This window comes from Carassius auratus, chromosome 26, assembly GCF_003368295.1.
Source record: "Carassius auratus strain Wakin chromosome 26, ASM336829v1, whole genome shotgun sequence".
Lineage (NCBI taxonomy): Eukaryota > Metazoa > Chordata > Actinopteri > Cypriniformes > Cyprinidae > Carassius > Carassius auratus.
Window position 1 is genome coordinate 16663632 of NC_039268.1, and position 19300 is coordinate 16682931.

At 36.5% G+C, this 19300-nt stretch overlaps 1 protein-coding gene across 2 annotated transcripts in view; it reads left to right on the forward strand.

Annotated features, from left to right (window-relative positions):
* The first annotated feature begins 598 nt into the window (after positions 1 to 598).
* Positions 599 to 19300, forward strand: part of lmo7b (LIM domain 7b) — a 39617-nt gene continuing 20915 nt past the window's right edge. Inside the window, exons 1-12 of one of the 2 annotated variants that reach the window (XM_026204507.1) lie at positions 599 to 875; positions 3174 to 3259; positions 5298 to 5368; positions 5488 to 5557; positions 5951 to 6057; positions 8194 to 8224; positions 9129 to 9242; positions 10360 to 10558; positions 12015 to 12174; positions 14440 to 14745; positions 15177 to 15482; positions 17799 to 18006. In XM_026204507.1, the coding sequence (XP_026060292.1) occupies positions 3191 to 3259; positions 5298 to 5368; positions 5488 to 5557; positions 5951 to 6057; positions 8194 to 8224; positions 9129 to 9242; positions 10360 to 10558; positions 12015 to 12174; positions 14440 to 14745; positions 15177 to 15482; positions 17799 to 18006 (1641 nt within the window). In that variant the 5' untranslated portion in view covers positions 599 to 875; positions 3174 to 3190. Of the gene's footprint in view, positions 876 to 3173; positions 3260 to 5297; positions 5369 to 5487; positions 5558 to 5950; positions 6058 to 8193; positions 8225 to 9128; positions 9243 to 10359; positions 10559 to 12014; positions 12175 to 14439; positions 14746 to 15176; positions 15483 to 17304; positions 17335 to 17798; positions 18007 to 19300 lie in introns of both variants that reach the window. The other variant, XM_026204505.1, reaches the window with a different exon arrangement.

The window sequence follows — 19300 nt, forward strand, 5'->3', positions numbered from 1 at the left end:
ACTCATCTGTGACGTTAAAAGCGCTTGGCAGTGCAGACCACAGTCCATAATTAGACTTAACATGTAGTATGCTAATGACTTTTTTTTTTTCGGCAATTGATCAGCTAAACTAGTTTCCCCAAACATAAACCTGCACTTCTTTTCCAAATACAATTTGAAAACATAAAATACTCATTACATTTTCATGGTACATTTTTAGATCAATGTATGTGGTCATTTTATATAATATATATACAGCTGATAGATAAAATAAATTAATAAATAATTGACTTCCCCTAGCATAACTAAACACATAGCATGGAGGGTTATTGTTCATGTTAACCTTGTAGTTACAACCGAAAAAAAAATTATATATATATATATATATATATATATATATATATATATATATATATATATATATATATATATATATATATATATATATATATAAATAATGTTTGGGCCCTTGCCTTTTTCTACGGCGTTCAGCAAGATGAAGTGAATCTTTGTCGCCATCTGCTGTTCACATGCCATAGCACCTCATTAGTCTTTATAGCAGCAGGGGGCGTGGCATATATTTAAACTCATCATCATCACTGCTTATGCACTTGCTCTGCAAACAAACACTCAAACTGTTCTGTGCGAACAGCGGGGGATTTTCTGTTCCTGCTCTTGACAACAAGCAGGTTTGGTGGAGGAGAGCTGCACGTACCAGTCGCGTGCAGGGACTTCTTGGTGTGAATTTGAGGAGCAATGTTTGCAACCGATTAACAGAGTTGTGTTGGCACTGGTAGCGGGAAACACCTTGCGCTTTCGAGGCGAGACATCTGAGAAGTGACATTTCCGAGTAGTTACAGGAAATCAGTAAACATACTTGAAACAGGGGCTAGCAGGTAAGTTTTGAGTCATTCCACTTGAGATGCTTGTAGAGTGCCACAGGTGAGCAGTGTTATGAATCACATCAAGCAGATTTGAGGGTTGCAAACATGGAGGTGATGAAAGTTGATTTTAACCCGTTCAGAGTCACCCCAGGGGATGTCCCTTTTGTTTTGTGGCGTTTCTAGTTTTTTGGTGTAACCAAAATCACAAATGATTGTTAGATCAGATTAGATGTTGCAATTATATTATTTAAAATATATTACTTATTATATATTACGTTTTATACCAAAAAAAAAAAAAAACTATTCAAAAACTAAATTTGAACTAAAAATTACACCAATAATAGTTTGTCTTTTTATACTGAATGGGGGACAATACAAAGATAAGTCATGATATAAATTAGTTTTTTATGTGTTTTTCTTCATGTAACAAAGATCTGTATACTATTGAAGAACTGCTAGATGTGATTTAAGCTGTGATTCTTATACACATTTGGTCAAATTTGATCAAAATTGATTATCTGTTATATATTTACTGAATGTTTTGTGTTTTACTTGTTCATACAGGTACATCTCAATGAATTTGAATGTCGTGGAAAAGTTCATTTATTTCAGTAATTCAACTCAAATTGTGAAATTTGTGTATTAAATTCAATGCACACCACCTGAAGTAGTTTAAGTCTTTGGTTCTTTTATTTGTGATTATTTTAGCTCACATTTAACTAAGAATATGGTGACATGCTAATCAACTCGAAACACCTGCAAAGGTTTCCTGAGCCTTGAAAAAAAAAAAAAGGTTTCTCAGTTCGGTTTACTAGTCTACACAATCTTGGGGAAGACTGCTGATCTGACCGTTGTTCAGAAGACAATCATTGACTCCCTTCACAAGGAGGGAAGGCCACAAACATTCATTGCAGAAGAAGCATGAATGTTGAGTGGAAGGAAAAAAGTGTGGAAGAAAAAGATGCGCAACCAACCAAGAGAACCACAGCCTTATGAGGATTGTCAAGCAAAATCGATTCAAGAATTTGAGTGAACTTCAGAAGGAATGGACTGAGGTTAGGGTCAAAACATCAAGAGCCACCACACACAGACCTGTCAAGGATTTGCTGAACCACAGACAACGTCAGAGGTGTCTTACCTTGGCTAAGGAGAAGAAGAACCGAACTGTTGCCCAGTGGTCCAAAGTCCTCTTTTGAGATGAGAGCAGGTTTTGGATTTCATTTGGAAACCAAGGTCCTAGAGTCTGGAGGAGGGTGGAGAAGCTCATAGCCCAAGTTGCTTGAAGTCCAGTGTTAAGTTTCCACAGTATGTGATAATTTGGGATGCAATGTTGGTCTATTGTTTTTTTGAAAACCAAAGTCACTGCACCTGTTTGCCAAGAAACTTTAGAGCATTTCATGCTTCCTTCTGCTCACCTGATTTTTGAAGATGCTGATTTAATTTTCTAGAAGGATTTGGCACCTGCTCACACTGCCAAAAGTATCAAAAGTTGGTTAAATGACCATGGTGTTGGTGTGCTTGCTTGGCCAAAACTCACCAGACCTGAACCCCATTGAGAATCTATGGGCTATTGTCAAGAGGAAAATGAGAAACAAGGGACCAAAAAAATGCAGATTAGCTGAAGGCTACTGTCAAAGAAACCTGGGCTTCCATATCACTTCCGCAGTTCCACAAACTGATCACGTCCATGCCACGCTGAATTAAGGCAATAATTAAAGCAAAAAGAGCCCCTACCAAGTTTTGAGTACATGTACAGTAAATGAACATACTTTCCAGAAGGCAACAGTTCACTAACTTATGAAGTATTTTAATTTGTTGAGATGAGATTTGGTGAATTGGTGGGTTTTTGTTCAGTGTGAACCAAAATCATCACAATTAAAAGAACCAAAGAATTAAACTATTTCAGGCTGTTTGCATTGAATTTATTTAATACACGAGTTTCACAATTTAAGTTGAATTACTGAAATGAACTTTTCCACGACATTCTAATTTAAGACGCACCTATAGTTGTATGAAGTTACAGCTTTATATTAAGCAACATGCATCTACATTGACTTTGTATTAGTTTACAATTTTTTTTATAACTTTAAATGTTGCAACTGTTCTAAAACAGATGTAATAAAAAATAAATGATTTGAACTAGATATAGCAATAAATGATCAGTCTATTATTTATATAACAAATATATGCACATTTATATACATTTAATATGAATATTTATAAGAAAATCTTTCCCCCTTGTCCTAGAATGTAATTTTTTCTCTAAATGGGTTGAGGTTCACATAATTTTTCATTGTGAACTGCACACAGGTGTGATTGCAGCGGTGATGGAGTGGCGTCAGCAGTCTGCAGTCAGCTGCGAGCTGGCGTTCCAGGAGGCGCAGAGATGGCTTGAGGTAATCACAGCATTATCAACTATTTTCTCATGCTGCACGCAGAAGTGCAGGTTTTTTTTTTTTTAACCTAATGTTCTGTTGAGACTGACTTTGTTCTTTGGGCACTCAGAGAATCTAATGCTTTAAATATACAAGTCATTTACATTAGTCAGCTTTTAAAAAAGCCTGACAAATGTTACTGAAGTCTTAGCCCAGCTTTAGTATTGCAGACACTTTTCAAAATGCAAAGAACATATCCTGATGTGTGTGAGCTCTCACGAAAAGCTTTATGTTATTTTAGGTAGAACAATTAAATGAAAACTAGACACGATAACATTCATCATGATGTTCCCTTCTGTTTTGAATGCCTATGTTTTTAAAGCAGCCTTTAATAACCTCTATACCATTTGTGGTTGTCTTTCTTTATCAGCTTTAAACCATTTGCAAAGTTGCCAAGTACCATCAGCTCCATAGAATCCTAGATATCATGTGTAGTCCGTTATTAAACTATTGATTGTTTTGAATAATGACCAACAACGAAGTGGCTTTTATTACATGTCATCCAGCAGTTTGCATTACATTACAGCAAGACAATAAAATATTATAAAGTAGCCCTTCTCTGTCTGTAATACAGTACAGTGATGTATTCGATTGCCAATGGTATACTGTATCACTCTGGTATACTGTTGCTGCTCTGAAAATAATAAGAAATGTTTAATGTTGAAAACAGTGTGTACAGTTCTTAATATTTTGTGGAAATATTTTGTATGCAGGATTCTGATTATAGAATGTTCAAAAGAAAATAATTTATATGAAATTTTTAATTGTTGAATGGTGTTTGTTTTGTGTGTGTTTATATGTTAATCAAACTGTATGAACTGGAAAGGATAAAATGGATTTGTGAGCTGCTGTTAGATCTTTTAGATTCTGCCTTGACTCTGTCAGGTCTATTTGGATGTAGACTGTACACAAGCAGCCATTGATGGATTGCATTCCATGTGCCCAAACAAGCTGATGATCAGGATGCAGAATTGGACAGGCATCAGGCATGGATGCTTCAGTGCATCTCAATCAGAACACAAAGGACCCCCGAGTTGTTTGCCACATTCTGTCTGCCAAATGCCCACTCCTCCACATGACTGGTACGGTCAGGTGCTTCTCGCTTGGGTGCCTCATTCTCCAAGCATGTTGTACTGCGGGGCTCTGAGGTCCTGGCTGAATGTGCACCGCTAGAATGTGTGGATAGGATGACTTGATAGATGATCATCTGACTGGAACAGATTCAGTATGAAAAGAGAGAAAGTGTGGTTTTGGTTGGACAGTTGCATAACTTGGCTCATGGATGGCATGGGTTGATTTGTAATTGTGCCATCTTTTTTGGGAATTATATGGCACTTGATTGGGTTGATTTTGCTCACAGTTTGTTTTGCTTGCTTAATGGCAGTAAAAGCAATTATGTGGTGTGCTTTTGCATATGATGACTTAAGATCAGAATGTACTCTGAAATGTATCTGGTTGGAGTGGAAAGTAGCATGTCATGTTTTTGAGAGGGCCTGTGGCTTCTAGTCTGTGGAGTCAGACCTTCTCTCCGTAATCTGTATGTGTTTCTGACAGGATTTGCTTTTGTTTTATTATAATGCTTGATTTATATAAGATGTCATATAGAAATATTCACTAATTTTTTTGAAAGAAGCCTTTTGTTCAGCAAGGCTGCATTTATTTGAACAAAAATGTAAAAAACTGTAATTGACATTTTTACAATAAAAAAAATGAATTTGTCTTTTAATGTGGTGCAAAGCTAAATTTTCATCAGATATTATTACAGTTTTTAGTATTGCATGATCCTTGAGATCAGTCTGATATGCTGATTAATTATTAATGTTGGAAAACAGTTGGCTGCTTATATTATTTGAATACATTTTTTTATATTTTTTGGAACTTTGATACTTGTTTTTGATATCCTTAATAAAAAAAAAAAAAGTTTATTAAAAATCGAAATTTTTCTAAATCGTTAGTTCTAATTTGTGCATGTGATCTGTTTGGGTTCTTTCCTTAACAGGAAGTGACAAAAAAGGGTTTTGGAAGTAAAAGCTTTCGAGTGGCCTTAGAGGACGGGGTCCTTCTGTGCGAGTAAGTTTTTTTTTTTTTTTTTTTTTTTCATTCTATTATTTCTTTAAGCGTAACACTGTATGATTTGCAGATGTTTTTTTAGGTTTACTTAAAGTACTGTATATTTGATCTGTTTTCAGTCTGATCAACAAATTGAAGCCGGGCATCATTAGACGAGTGAACAGGCTCTCCACTCCCATTGCAGGCTTGGTGAGTGTATTATCAATGCAGATTTATTTAGGTTTAGAATTAAGACTTAGTCAACCAGCTTCAATGACACTTTTTTTATCATTACATGCTTCAAGTATACTTGTATAAACATTGCACAAATGCCAAGATATTTTCCTGCAAGTCCAGAGGATTTCCAGTAGTAAATGTGTGGGACGGCACCTGACAACTGTCTCCTTAAGTTCCCACCCCCTTTTCTGGTTAACTAGTCTGTCTTTTATGCCTGTCTGTTCTTTGTGGAGCTTCGTCATCCACGTTTCTCTGCCTAGTACTCTCAACTCAACTGTAGTATTTCACCAAAGCTTAGGAATTGCGGATGACCTCTAACTTTTCATTATCAGTAGCTGCAATAGTCAAATGCTGGTTTCTCTTTAGGACAACGTGAATGTGTTTCTCAAGGCTTGCGAGAAGCTAGGGCTTAATGAAGCACAGCTCTTCCATCCTGGAGATCTGCAGGATGTGTCCACCCGTGTGAACGTCAGGTGAGCAGAGAGAAGTGAAAGCAGACGTTTCTTTTTTTTTCACCTTTGTTAATTTGCAACACCGTAAATGGGTTTGGATGTGTTGCCCGTGCCTTCTAAATGTCTCTTTTGCATTATATTTGTGTAATTCAGTAAGGCTTAAATATCTGATGCAAAGCTATTTAAACTTTATTACTGCTTTAGATGTTTGTGTGCTTATAAAGAAAGAAGTAAGTGTTTTATGTGACTGCGGGAAGAGGGTTCATTTGAATAGTGTTTGCAGTCCGATTACATTTCCATACCAAATGAAAGGCTGGATGGGTCCTGTCACACATTATCTGTCCAGCATCAAACTCAAACAATGATACCTGACCAACATTTTAGTCAAGCTATTTTGAATTGCATCTGATGGCATTTAAATGGCAGAGCAGTCAGACATGACACATTGACTCGTGGACTGTCATTATTAAAATCAGGGACCAAGATGTTTTCGGAGCATAAACCACTTTTGGGATTAAACGTGTCAAATTGAAATGCCATTCACAGTTCAGTTGACTTTTGATGGAATTTTTAAAGTTGTGTCTATATCACATGTGATTTGGAGAAAAGGAGTTTAAAACAAGAGGGCTTGGTTGAGGTCTTCCTAAAATCCAAGTTGTTAGAGAAGCAGGGCAAGTTAAAAATATTACAAAGATAATTGATTTGCTTTTGCAGTAAAATGGTGTAGATTTTTAGAAATATATTGTTTAAAATGAAGATTTTGTCATTATTTATTCACCATCATGTGGTTCCAAACTTGTACAAGTTTCTTATGACAAACACTAAAGAAGAACAATTGTTGATCCCCATTAACTTCCATAGTAGGGAATATACGACTATAGAAGTCAATGGCGACCATCAAATGTTTGATTACCAGCTTTCTTCAAAATAACTTATTTTATGTTCAACATAGGAAAGAAATTCATATAGGTTTGGAACCACTTGATGGTGAGTAAATAATGACAAAAATATAAATTTTGGGGTGAACTCTCCCTTTAATATATGCATTAGTTGTCTGAAATGTGGCATTGTAGTTAGAAGTTGAGTTACGGTGCTCACGTGAACATCGAGTTTGAGTTCGGCTTTCCGTTGTTCAGTTTCCATTCCCAATATCTTGTATCTTGTTCTTTCTCTACCGTGCGTTTTCAATCTTTTTGACTAGTTTTGTTATTCAGTATTTGAAGCCCTCCCATCCATATGGAATATATTATTTTAAATACTATTAAGTCATCTAATGACCGCTTTAAAGGTTTGTTGTGGGCCTCAATCGCGTTTGAGAACCACTGCTCCGTTATCCTCGTCTATACAACAAAAGTATTTTCAAAACCATATGGAATTTCCATTAAGTATTTCCAAAAACTAATTTCGGTTCCAACTCTCGCTCTATGAATTTCATTATACAGCCTCATTTTCTGGGTCCTGACTCAATGTCCCTACGTTGGCCTTGTAGAGGGACGAGGGGGACGAGTGGGTGGAACGGGGGACACAGTGACCTCTAAATTTAGCTCCATATGACTGTCCCTTCAAACCAAATGCTGTGGTGAAGCTATAGTGGATCTGACTGCTATTTTTAACTTGCATACTTTCTCGCGGTCATGTTGGTTTAGGGCTCAACGAAATAACTTACACACTTTCACTTAACCTCAGAACCGCAGCTCAAGCTCTTTTTCCTTATAGCCTGTCTGACTTATTTTTGAGGTAGCTTGACACTTAGCATCTGGTGTTTAAATAGCCGAATTCCTTTGTGAAACCATATTTGCTAGTTTATGATGACAAACAGATGGCTCACATGTCCGGTGTCAGCATGCTGAGGGAACAAGTATGTTCCCCGGTCAGATAGTTTAGAGTTTCTTTTGAGCTCTTGCTGATTGTCTGTCAAATTAGCTCTGCAAGCTTTGTATACAATGCTTGTTGGGAATAAAAATCATGATGTGTACATGATTAGTGACTTACTGTAAAGCTTATGTGGTATGTAGTTGAGGGCCATTTATAGAAATGACTTAATTTTATTGGAGGGTTGGATTTAGTTGCTGGTACTGTTAGTGTGAGCTGGAACTGATCGGTGTCTGTGACGGTGAATGTTCATCACATTTAACCTCCTTCTCTCCTTTTGCTTAGACATGAAGAGACAAGCAGGAGACTGAAAAACGTAAGTTTAAAAGCTTGTTCTTAATCACAAACCAATAACTTCTGAACTAAACGGTGCGTCTATGCATGGCTGGTCTTTAATGTGAACTCGATTTGGCCTTCGACTCTTTAGTTTGCATACCAAACAAGTTGATTTATAGTTTTATCTCATTGCAGTCTTCTGCTGAAGGTGTTATTGCGCTGTCATTTAAAGCCACTTAAGCACTGCTTTGCATGCACTATATATGGATTAATGACTCAATTGAAGACCAACTCAATTATTTAATCTAGAAAAGTGTTTTAGTGTCAAATAGGTCTCTTGCATGCTCACGATTGTTCCAGATGTTTCACCAGTGCACTCTTGATTTTTTTCAGAAAAAGAAAATAGTACCGATGATGACTAATGATTTAATTCTAATAAGAGTTTTGAACATGTAAAATGAATTTGGACTGGAACTGAACATAATGTCTGCCATGCATCTCTTTGTTTCATTGGCAATATGTTGTTTTGCTAATATTTGATTCTTTATTAGATGAATTCAAATTTAGAATAATTAATCTTCGAGATCCAGCAGGCACCACAAAGCCCTGTTGTCTTTATTGTCTTGTACATGTGCCACATTCCTGCCCTGTTGGCAGTGCACCCTATGCTTGTGTGTGTGTGTGTGTAAATGGTCAAAGTTTTGTAGATGAGAATGTAACTGGGACACAGAAGCCATTCATGCCACACGCAATCACGCACAGTTCTCAGAGGCCTTGCTTTTGTGTCATTTCATATTAAAACTTGTGTTAGTGAAAAATCAGATTCAAGTAAATTGATATCTACATGTTAATTAGGGAAAAATATACAGATTGAAGTTTATCTTCCTCTGTTTTCAATTACATTTTGTCTTTGTTTTTTTCTATCATCCTGTTATCACATACAGGTTTTGATAACTATATACTGGTTGGGGAGGAAGGCCCAGTCTGATCCGTTTTACACTGGACCGCAGCTGAATCTAAAAGCCTTTGAAGGTTTGCTGGGAACAGCATTATCTAAGGTATTTACTTTTAATAAATTTTTTTTTGTTTTTCTTCTCCTTTTTCTCTTTTATTTTCTTTTATTCAAGGAAGTGCAATGCAAGTTTGAGAGCTGATGCACAAGATCAATTAATGTTAGTATGATGCGTTTATAACCTAAAATACCTTTTAATGCAATGCAACTTTAACATTGTTTTTCTGTTGTTTTTGATTTAACACACTTTACAATTAAAACGCCGTTTAAATTTTTAAATCATGAAAATTATTGTATCAAATAAACAAGGATGGAATTTTTTTTAATGTTGCTAAATTAGAAATGTTAGTTTTTTTTAGTTTTTGTTTATAGCTTAAAATGCCTTCAATATAAAGCGTTTACTTTTAAATAATTAAAAATATTTCATAAGAATAACTTATTTTTTATTATATTAAATATTTATAAACCTGGATGAACAATGTTGTGTTGAGCTTACAATAAAATGTAAGTTTGTTGTTTATAGCTTAAAATACCTTTTACATATCTCTTTTTTAATAAAGTATTTATAAAACAAGGATGTGACGTTGTGCCAATGAAATACAAGTTAGATTTGTATAGTTTAATACTAGTGATTTATTTAATAGTATTAAATGATAACAAGGGCATAAGTCTGAGCTTTGTCGCTCAATGATAATGCCAATTTAATGCGTCTACAGCTTAAAATACCTTCTCATTCAATTTTTTTAACATTTCAGTTTTTACAATTGAATTTCTATGAAGTGTTTAAGCATAGGAATAGATCCAGAAGACAAACAAGCCCCTCACTAGTCTGAATCATTACATTACTAAAATAGAGAGATGTTACACTTGAGTCTCGTTTGAATTGGCCTCTTTTTTTTTTTTTTACTACAAGTGGTGTCATGCAGGTCCAGAACTCCCCATTAATTTTGGCTGCTGATAAAATGATTCAGTCAAGCGTAAATCAGTGTTGTTAGTCTCCGCATAGTAATTGTCAAAGAATTGACGGACACATTGCTCAGCATTGTAGGTAATTTCTTCAGTCAGGAAAATGAAAAACCACATTAAAAGTCTGCTGGAGTTCATGTCTGTTTGCTAAAACTCAACCCTCTCTGAAGTCTTGGCTCTTTCTTCATCATCTTCAGGCTCTGGAGGAGTCTGTGCAGTCTAAGTCGAGTGTGAGGGACAGTGGGTACGCGGAGGGCTGGTTCTCTGACAGGGAGGATCTGTTCAGTCTGAAGCAGGCAGGCTACAGGAGAGAGGACTCGGTCGAGAGCCTGGACTCAGTGGAGTCTCACACACTTAGTGTGGCTTCAGACTGCACACTTACAGCCGGCAGTGAAGGTAAGGTTGTGCTTGTTTTTTTATTTTTTGTGTGTATGTAATTGTGTAATGTACTTGTGCTTTATTTGATTTGGTCATCACAGTGGGAACTTTGCGGTGGACAATGAGTGTGTTAACATGCACTGATTTCCATTAATCCAACTGAATAGCTTTTCAGATTCTGAAAGTACTGTTTGTATACACACTTTCAAAAGTTTTGTTTTTATTTGTAGAAATGGAATTATTTTATTCAGCATGGACTCATTAAATGGATTGTGACAGTAAAGACATTTACACTTGTTGCAAAAAAAAATCTCTATGGTGTTAAAAAGGTGTTTTTTAATCAATTCATGAAACAATTTTGCGAAAAAAAAAAAAAAGTTTTTTTGTACAGCAATTAGCATATTTCTGAAGGGTCATGTGACACTGAAGACTGAAGTAATGATGAATCATGACTTTACCATAACAGGAATAAATTGCATTTCTTTTGAACTGTAGTGTTAGTGTACACACCCTAAATTTTGTGATCTGATTCTAATATTAATTTAAATGGTCAATGCGTTTATTAAGAGAAAAAAATTCTGTGCAAAAATTAAAACCTTTATAAATTGCTTTTTTTTTTTTTTTTTTAGATATTCAATGTCCCATTCACAGAGCACTTTGTAATAAATCAATTACATAAAAAATTATAAATTTGTATGACCTAAATAAGCATACACATTTCTGAATCCAATTGAGAAAGTAGTTTTGCAGTAAGCTAATGGCTAATATTTTCATATTTAGCAAATTATTTAAGATCTACACCACCCCTTTTAATCAGATTGAAATTTCATTCCAGTAAAGCTCATTTGGATGAAGGCTTTTCAGTCCCATCAAACCATCGATCCAGTTATTAACTGATTAAAAGGTTGCATGTAAATGTACTATTTATTTTTCTTAACCTCAATTGAGCAAAATTGTCAAAACTTTTGCTTCAAGACATAATTGTCCATATAGCTTAAATATCTCTGCGTTATCAGAAAAATCGCAATGCCTTGTTTACTTTGTGACTTCGATATTGCATCTCTCAAACACTTGGGAATGAAAGTTTGCTGCCCAGACCTTGTCCCTTCACCTCATCCATTCACACAAGTGTGACATTCCTGATCGCTCCACACGCATTCGGTAATGAATAGAGCTGATGCCAACTGAAAGATGGAAGACTGTTGGGTGCTCTAGGGTTGTCATGATACTAAAAAGTTAATGCCTAAGCAAAATAAAGTGCTGTTTATGAACTACACACACACACAAATAAGAGAGTGTGGTCATGTAGCCTACAAGTAAACACTGAAGAACAACTAAACCAGCAATAGACTCTTAACATAAAACTCCTCCTAGACCTCTTCACAGAATCTACACACAAATGTGAAGTATATTTGACATTTCACTTGACTGTTGATTTTGTTTGTTTAGCATCTTACTGTCTTGTGATCTCCAGGTTGCTGTAGTGACGCAGAAGCGGAGCATTGCTTCAGGATGGCAGAAGGCAGTAAAAGTGATGCCCCCATCAGGGAAAGAGTGCATGTCCCATCTGCCCTGAGGAAGAAAAGGCAGGAATACCAGCAGGGAAGCAGGAGTTATGCAGTCAACCTCACTAGGTATGATACTCTCTTATCTGGCTCACTTCGCTTCAGAGACTCACTCCGCATACAAATGTTGGATGACAATCTTTGCTAAGCTTATAATCGATATACAGCAGGGTCTCAATGGGTTTTGAATTTTAAAATGTTTTAAATTCAATTACTAAAATTTCCAAAAAGGCCGTAAAGAATCTTAAATGCTCCCATGTAGTTTAAAATGATCTTGAATATTGTTTTTGTAATTTGTTTTCATGCTCACAGAAGTCTTCACATGGCATTTTGCGTAGGTATATTTTTCAGTGTATGATGTTTCTAAATAAAAATGTGTAAAATATTGTGTAAAATACACTATAATAAACATTGATTTAACTATTTTCAATTAACTTTAAAACATTTAATCAACGTTATTTGAATTTGTATCTGCAAATATATTAATGCCTTTTATTTTTAATATATTTTAATCTAAAGTTTATAATTAAAGTGTAGTTCAGCTGATCACTTTGTGGCATTCAAGGAAAACTTGACCTATTAAAACCTACTTTTAATAAGGCTATGTCCACACGAAGCCAGAGCTTTCCCTATCCAATCTTTTTTTTTTTCTCGTCTCAAAAAATATCGGTGCCTCACTATTGGTGTTTCACTCTCCCAAAACGCCGGATCCGTGTGGACTAAACGCCTATACGATACAAAATGTATGCGTATACAGTGAAATTTTTGCACTTTTAGGCCCCGTCCATACGGAGACTCATTTCATTCTATTAAACATGTATAACATGCATATATTTAACGTCACGTGTATATATCCTGCTTGAGTTGAGATCATTCAGGTTTGCTGTTAAAACTTAAAAGAATCATAAACTTATTAAAGGGACACTAAGTAGGAATTACTCCCATCTAGTGGTGAAATTGTATTTTGCATTCAAACTAATTTTGCTATCCAGCGCCTCGCTTTTTCAAATGCGCGTTGCATCTATGGTAGGCCATATGTACCAAAAAGCTTTGACAGGATGTTTTCTAATAGCACTTCGTCGAGTTTTACTTCAGGTGAACAGGTGTGTTATTTCAAACAAACTGCAACATGTCCATAAACAAACGAATGTTACAGTATGAATTACTGACTGTGGAAAACATGAAATATTGTAATTAGTAGTTATGTCTAATTTATTCGTTATATTTTCTGACTTATATGCATTGTTAGATATAAAAAAATATTATAATATAGATTGTAACACTGACTTACCTGTCGAGAAGAAAACTGGCCACTTCAGCGTCTCTTTTGAAATCTTTATCAAGCATTAGCTCTTTCCACCTAGAAAAAGCTTCCCCGACATTAACTCTTGTTTTCTGTAATCTACGGTCACGTTTCCTTTTACGTTCTATTTTTGACTGTTTTGGTGACAATGTTTTCTTCTCCTGTGGCGCGGCATATGTATGGTCCATAATAAGAATGCAATCCAGACTTTTAAACTTGCCGGTGCAGTTTCAAGCGCCTCTCACTGCTCTGCACCTGCGTTTCTGGCTCTGACCGAAAACGCGCTGTGGAAACGCGTTGGCTTAGTACTTTTTGTCCCTCTCTGCTATTATAGTTTTGCAAGATGGCGTGGAAGCCTCCGTCGACCTACCCGTCCCATGTATATAAAGATAATAAATTCTTCATTTACAAGGATTAGTTTAAACATTGGCATAGGTATTTGTACACCATTGAGGGCATATTTATGAATAAAAATATTGATTTTAGATAATAAAATACCTAAAAAGTTACTTATTGTCCCTTTAATATTATCCATTAGTGATCTACGGGTCTGGGTTTTTTCCAACCAGCGGGTCCTGCTTTTATGAAATTATTTGACCCGCATGTAAATCTCGATCAGCAATCAACAGATACAAAGCGCTTTGGTGCACATACGCTTGTTTTCATATTTGGAATACAGAACATAACTCCGTTTAATCCCCGATAAAGCCTCTATAAAACCAGATAAAACCTTTGTTAATCTGAACAATTTATTTAGACTATTTAATGCGATCATGCACACACTTAAATAAAGCCAAATCGGTTTTTGTCACAAGTAAATATGTTTGTTGACTTAAGACATAACACATAAGACACTCTTTTTCGCCAACTGCCTGGTGTATTGGTGTAATATGAAGAAATGGTCACTGAACGAATCAGTGAATGAATAATTTTGGTGAACGAACTGAAAATCAACGAATTGGTTATAACAAATATATTGTGCGTGTAATTGGATTGGTTTTCTTAGTCTGTCCACCATCTTTTGGCTGTAGTGAAAGTGGGAGGGGCTTATGCCACGACCTCCCTCCTGCTTCTGCCTTCCTCCAATGGGCAAGCAGTTACCAGAGTGACAGTGACTCTGATGCGGATCGCCCTGAACCAGACCTTGAGCAGGACGACCTAGCGAGTCGCAGATTTCGCTCTGTAACCTCCATGGCCCCTGTGAACTTTGCGATCCCTTCAAAGCCTCTAGGATCCACGGTGACCCCTATGGTGACCCCAAGTGCTAGGAAGTCATGGCTCACCTTGTCAGATGCCTCACGGCTGGCCGCAGTGCCACCCCAGAGATCAAACCAGAGGTCAGAGTGTTTCAAACATAGACTGTGTCTGCCGTGGTGCCCTAATATTTGTGCTCATGTCCATCCAACTGGTTCTAACTACTTTTTGTTCATCTGCTGAATGCAACTAAATAAGCTTATTAATTGAGAAGACATGCTTAGTTTTTCCTAAACTGGCGTTCTACTTTAGTGGAGCTCATTTGGAAGAATTGCTTGGTGTGATCCTTCAATTTCAAGGTTCATCTTGGCACTGTGTGGATCTTCACTAATTTGCCATTCATTCATCTCATTACTAGAACTGCTTGCGGTTTGATGTTGCTGTGTGCTCCACTAACTAGCTCTAAATGGAAAAAAAGAAAGCTGTTAACAGTTTTGCATGTATGTTCGTGCATGTGCTTCTTGGAGACGTTTTTGCACTCGTCTCATATGGATGACTCTGTCTTGGGAAGCAGCGTGTCATCCATTCCCTCTGTAAATGGACGGGCAGACTTTGAAACAGTCACTTTGGAGGAAGAGTTTCTTCAGCAAGCCCTAAACAATGGGACGAGTGACTCTGATGAGGAGCGAGGAAATGCCGATCCGGTGCTGGATGACCTTTACGCCCGTCGGGTGCTCGTCTCGGAGCATCAAACCTCTATCAATGCCGATTCAGACAAGTTCCTGCCCAAATATTGGACGCCTGAGGAAGATCTACATGTGAAAAAGATCAGGCTAGGGTCCCAGCGCAGACCATGGTATAAGAAGATGCAGGGCTTCAGGTTTGTGTCATGTGGAGAAAGAGGGTCTTTTTTTATATATATACGTAGAGCCAGTTGGAAATCTGGGAGAATCCCATTTTTCCCACCAGTTTTTCCTACCATCATAAAAGTGAAATAAAATCTATAAATTGTCATAATTGCTGTTACTGAACTTATAATGATTGTTTTCTTAAAAAAAAAAAAAAAAAAATTCCCTAACCCTCATAGAGCCACTGATTCAAAATTGCAACCAGTGTCAAAAGAATAAAATGTAATAAAAATATTGGTTAAAGTACGCAACAAAGTTGCATTATGAAATATTTTCCTGGCTGTTTTGGATCAGGTTAATCGAATAATAATAAAATAAATCAATTTAATTGAATTGTTTTATTTAAATTTAAATGGCTCTCTTAAGGGGGTTAAGTTTATTAATTATCAGTAGTACATACTTATGTGACCCCCCCCCTGTACTTGGTCGTCTTTCTTTTTTTTTAAATCTATTTAATATGGTCTTTTCCCTTTTCCTCTGCTATTGCTTTCTCCCTTTTCTCCATCTCTCTTTCTGTCCTTCCTGTAGCCGGAAGATGTCTGGTTCCTCTGAGGACGACTCTGATTTTGACATCACTCCTTGGCTAGCTGCACCTGCTCCAAACTTTTCACCTGATTCCAAATCCCCCCACACCCTTTGAGACATTCTTCCTTTTTTATTTTCTTGTGTTGTGCATTGGATTATTAACTTAAGCCATACAGTATATATTTGGAGAAGGATATTGAATGCTAATTAAATGCATATGCGCGGAGGAGTGTTTGTATGAAAATGTATACAAATATTTGTTAAATAGTCAGCTTCATCTTTTAGCTTTACTTAATTAGCTAAAACATTGATTTGTAATAATGACGCAGTTAATTTTTAGCAGGCAAACTTAATTTATATGGCAGATACTATGTATGTTTGCACCAAAATTGTGCTTCCTTTTTAATGGAGCTTAATTTAGAACTAAAGCCATCTTGAGATTGTAGCAAATTCTTAATTGGGTTACATCCATCTAATCTCTGAGGCTAATTACAGTGTTTTCCTTCACCAGCCTAATTTATTTATAGGTATGAGATGACTTATAAAGGTCTGATCACATCCACTGCAAGCACAGATAAATGGCTGTTTTGGAAAATTGAACTTAATCTAAATGGTACAAGACTTAAAAAAAAAAAAAAAAAAGGTCCATAAGTCACATTTACACACAATAACTGTGAGAACAGGTGGTAAGAATGCATTTGCGCACTAATTTCTATAAGATTCAAGGTAAATGAAACCTAGAACCGGTTTTTTCGATTGTTTTACAGTGGGATTAACCAAAAATCTCTAATAACTAAAGAAATCTTGGGAGTTACTTGAGCTGATTTAGTGTTACAGGTGTTTTTAATAGTTTTTCTACACAGATGTCGTTATATAATGTAATGAATTCTGTGTGTATGCAGTCATTACAGCTGGAGCTCTGTTGTTCATATGATGTAATGTTTGTGTCTGTCTGACATGTCACAGTCTGGTGTCAAACAACTTGCACTGAAATGTCAAATTAATTTTTTGGGCCAATAAAAATACCAGCTCAGTTGCACACAGATTGTGTGAATTTATTTTTATTTAATCATTTGCTCTTTCGTGTGTGTGTGTGTGTGTGTCCCATGATAGATAGTAAGTCATGCAGGTTTTTAAAATCATGAGGGTTGGTGAATTTATTTGTCGGTGCACTCTTCTTTTTAATTGATCCTCCATTGGAAGACACTAAAAACATATCCATTTACTATAAAGAGCGTTTCACAAGCAAATATTTTCATGATTTCCCAGATTTCCCATGAGACACTCTCGGTACACAGGGTGAGTTCTGCCATTTTTTGACTTGCAAGAACAAACTCCTGATTGCTTTTGCATTTGTGGCTCCATTATGCAGGCTGCTTTTCTGTAGGAATGTGTGCATTTTTGAAGGACTTTTCCCTCAAGTAAATTTTAAAAAATCAATCATCACACAGTGTTTTACAAATTGCTACATGCTATATAGCAGTGCCTTGCATTCTGTCTCTCCTGCATCGTTAAATCATTATTTTACAGCATAAGCTTTAATGCATACGCTTGTTGTATTGTAATATTACACTTTATTAATTTTCCATCACTGTGTGGAGTTTTTGCTGGTTTATCTCTCGATTTAGTTTATGATGCTAATGTCTTTAACACCGCTTTTACGGGGTACAGTTCAAGTCTTAACCTCTAGATGCCAGTATAACACAATTATTCTTGCGTAAAAGATTATCATTTAAATGACCCTGTTCATCTCCACTCAACAGAAGCAAATCTATGGGTGACATCCCACTGGAGCCCATTCCACAGGAGTCTGACACCTGCTTCAGTTTTGACCAGCTGGAGTCACAGCACAGTCACCAGAGGTCTGTCGGAGAGGTGACCCTTGACCCCTCAGCCATACGGAGAGTTCAGCACGAGCAGTTACAGAGCTTCCGGGACAGAATAAAGGAAGGTGAAGCCAAGTGGCATGAGGTAAGTGATGCTTATTTGCATAACATTTTTTACATCATGGTGGTGGAACTACTGAACACACAGATTTTAATAATGCAATAAATGTTTACAGGGATAGTTCACCCCAAAAAAAGGCAGTTGTCATCATTTACTTACCTTCCTGTTGGTTTAAACCTGTATGGGTGTTTTTCTTGTTTTGTTTTATTCTTCACCTGTGGAACATTAAGGAAGATATTTTAAGAATTGTATGGACAAAAACAATATATTGTATGTTGTTAGTATATTTCTCAGGAAACAGTATATTTCTCAAAATATCAGATTCTGTGTTGCACAAACACAAATTCAGTCAAATAGGTTAATTACTTATATATTTATTTGTATATTTGAGAAAAAGTTTAGAAAAAAATTCTGCTTCATTGATTGTTCATAGAATCATGTAACCTTCATTATCCATAATGAGAGACTTTTGAAACAACTAGAACTCTTTCTAGAGCTGGCCTCCTGGCCAAACTGAGCAAACAATGAAGGGCCTAGACTGGTGACCAAGAAGCTGATGATTTCTGAAGTTGAGCTCCATGATCATATATGCAGATGGGAGAAATTTACAGAAGCACAAACATCACTGCAACACTCCACCGATCTGGGTCTTTTGTTGGTGTGACCAGACTCAATCTTCTCCTCCAGTGAAGACACATGGAAACCCACTTGGAATTTGCAAAAAAGCACCTAAAGGACCCTTTTTCAACAAGATTCCCAACCTCAATTCCCAACAACATGTTTGAAGGAAGCCAGCTCTGCTCATCACCTGTAGAGTACCATCCCAAAAGTAAAGTGTGCTGGTAGCAGCCTCATGCTGTGGGGCTGTTTTTCAGCAGCAGAGACTCAGAGTAGCAGAAAAGCTCAGTGCACCAAAATAATGAGATGGCCTTAATGAAAACCAAGTCTAGAGCATTCAGAGCCTCAGATTGGGCAGAAGGTTCACTTTCCAACAGAACAATGAACCTAAACACAGCAAATGTGGCTTATAGACAACTCTGTGAATGTCCTGAGCTTCAACCCAATCAAATATTTCTGGAAAAACCTGAAAATGTGCGTCTGCCCTCATCCAGTTTGACAAAGCTTGAGAGGTGAAGATGTGAGGAGAAGAATGACCGATAATTCCCAAATGCTGATGTGCAAAGCTTGTTGCGTCATACCCAGAAAGGAGTTAAGGGTTTGGATACTTATGCAATGTACTTATTTAAAAAAAAATGTTTAAATGAAAGTTGTGACAATTCTGTTTTTGCGTCGCCATTGTGGTGAATGGAGATTGTAG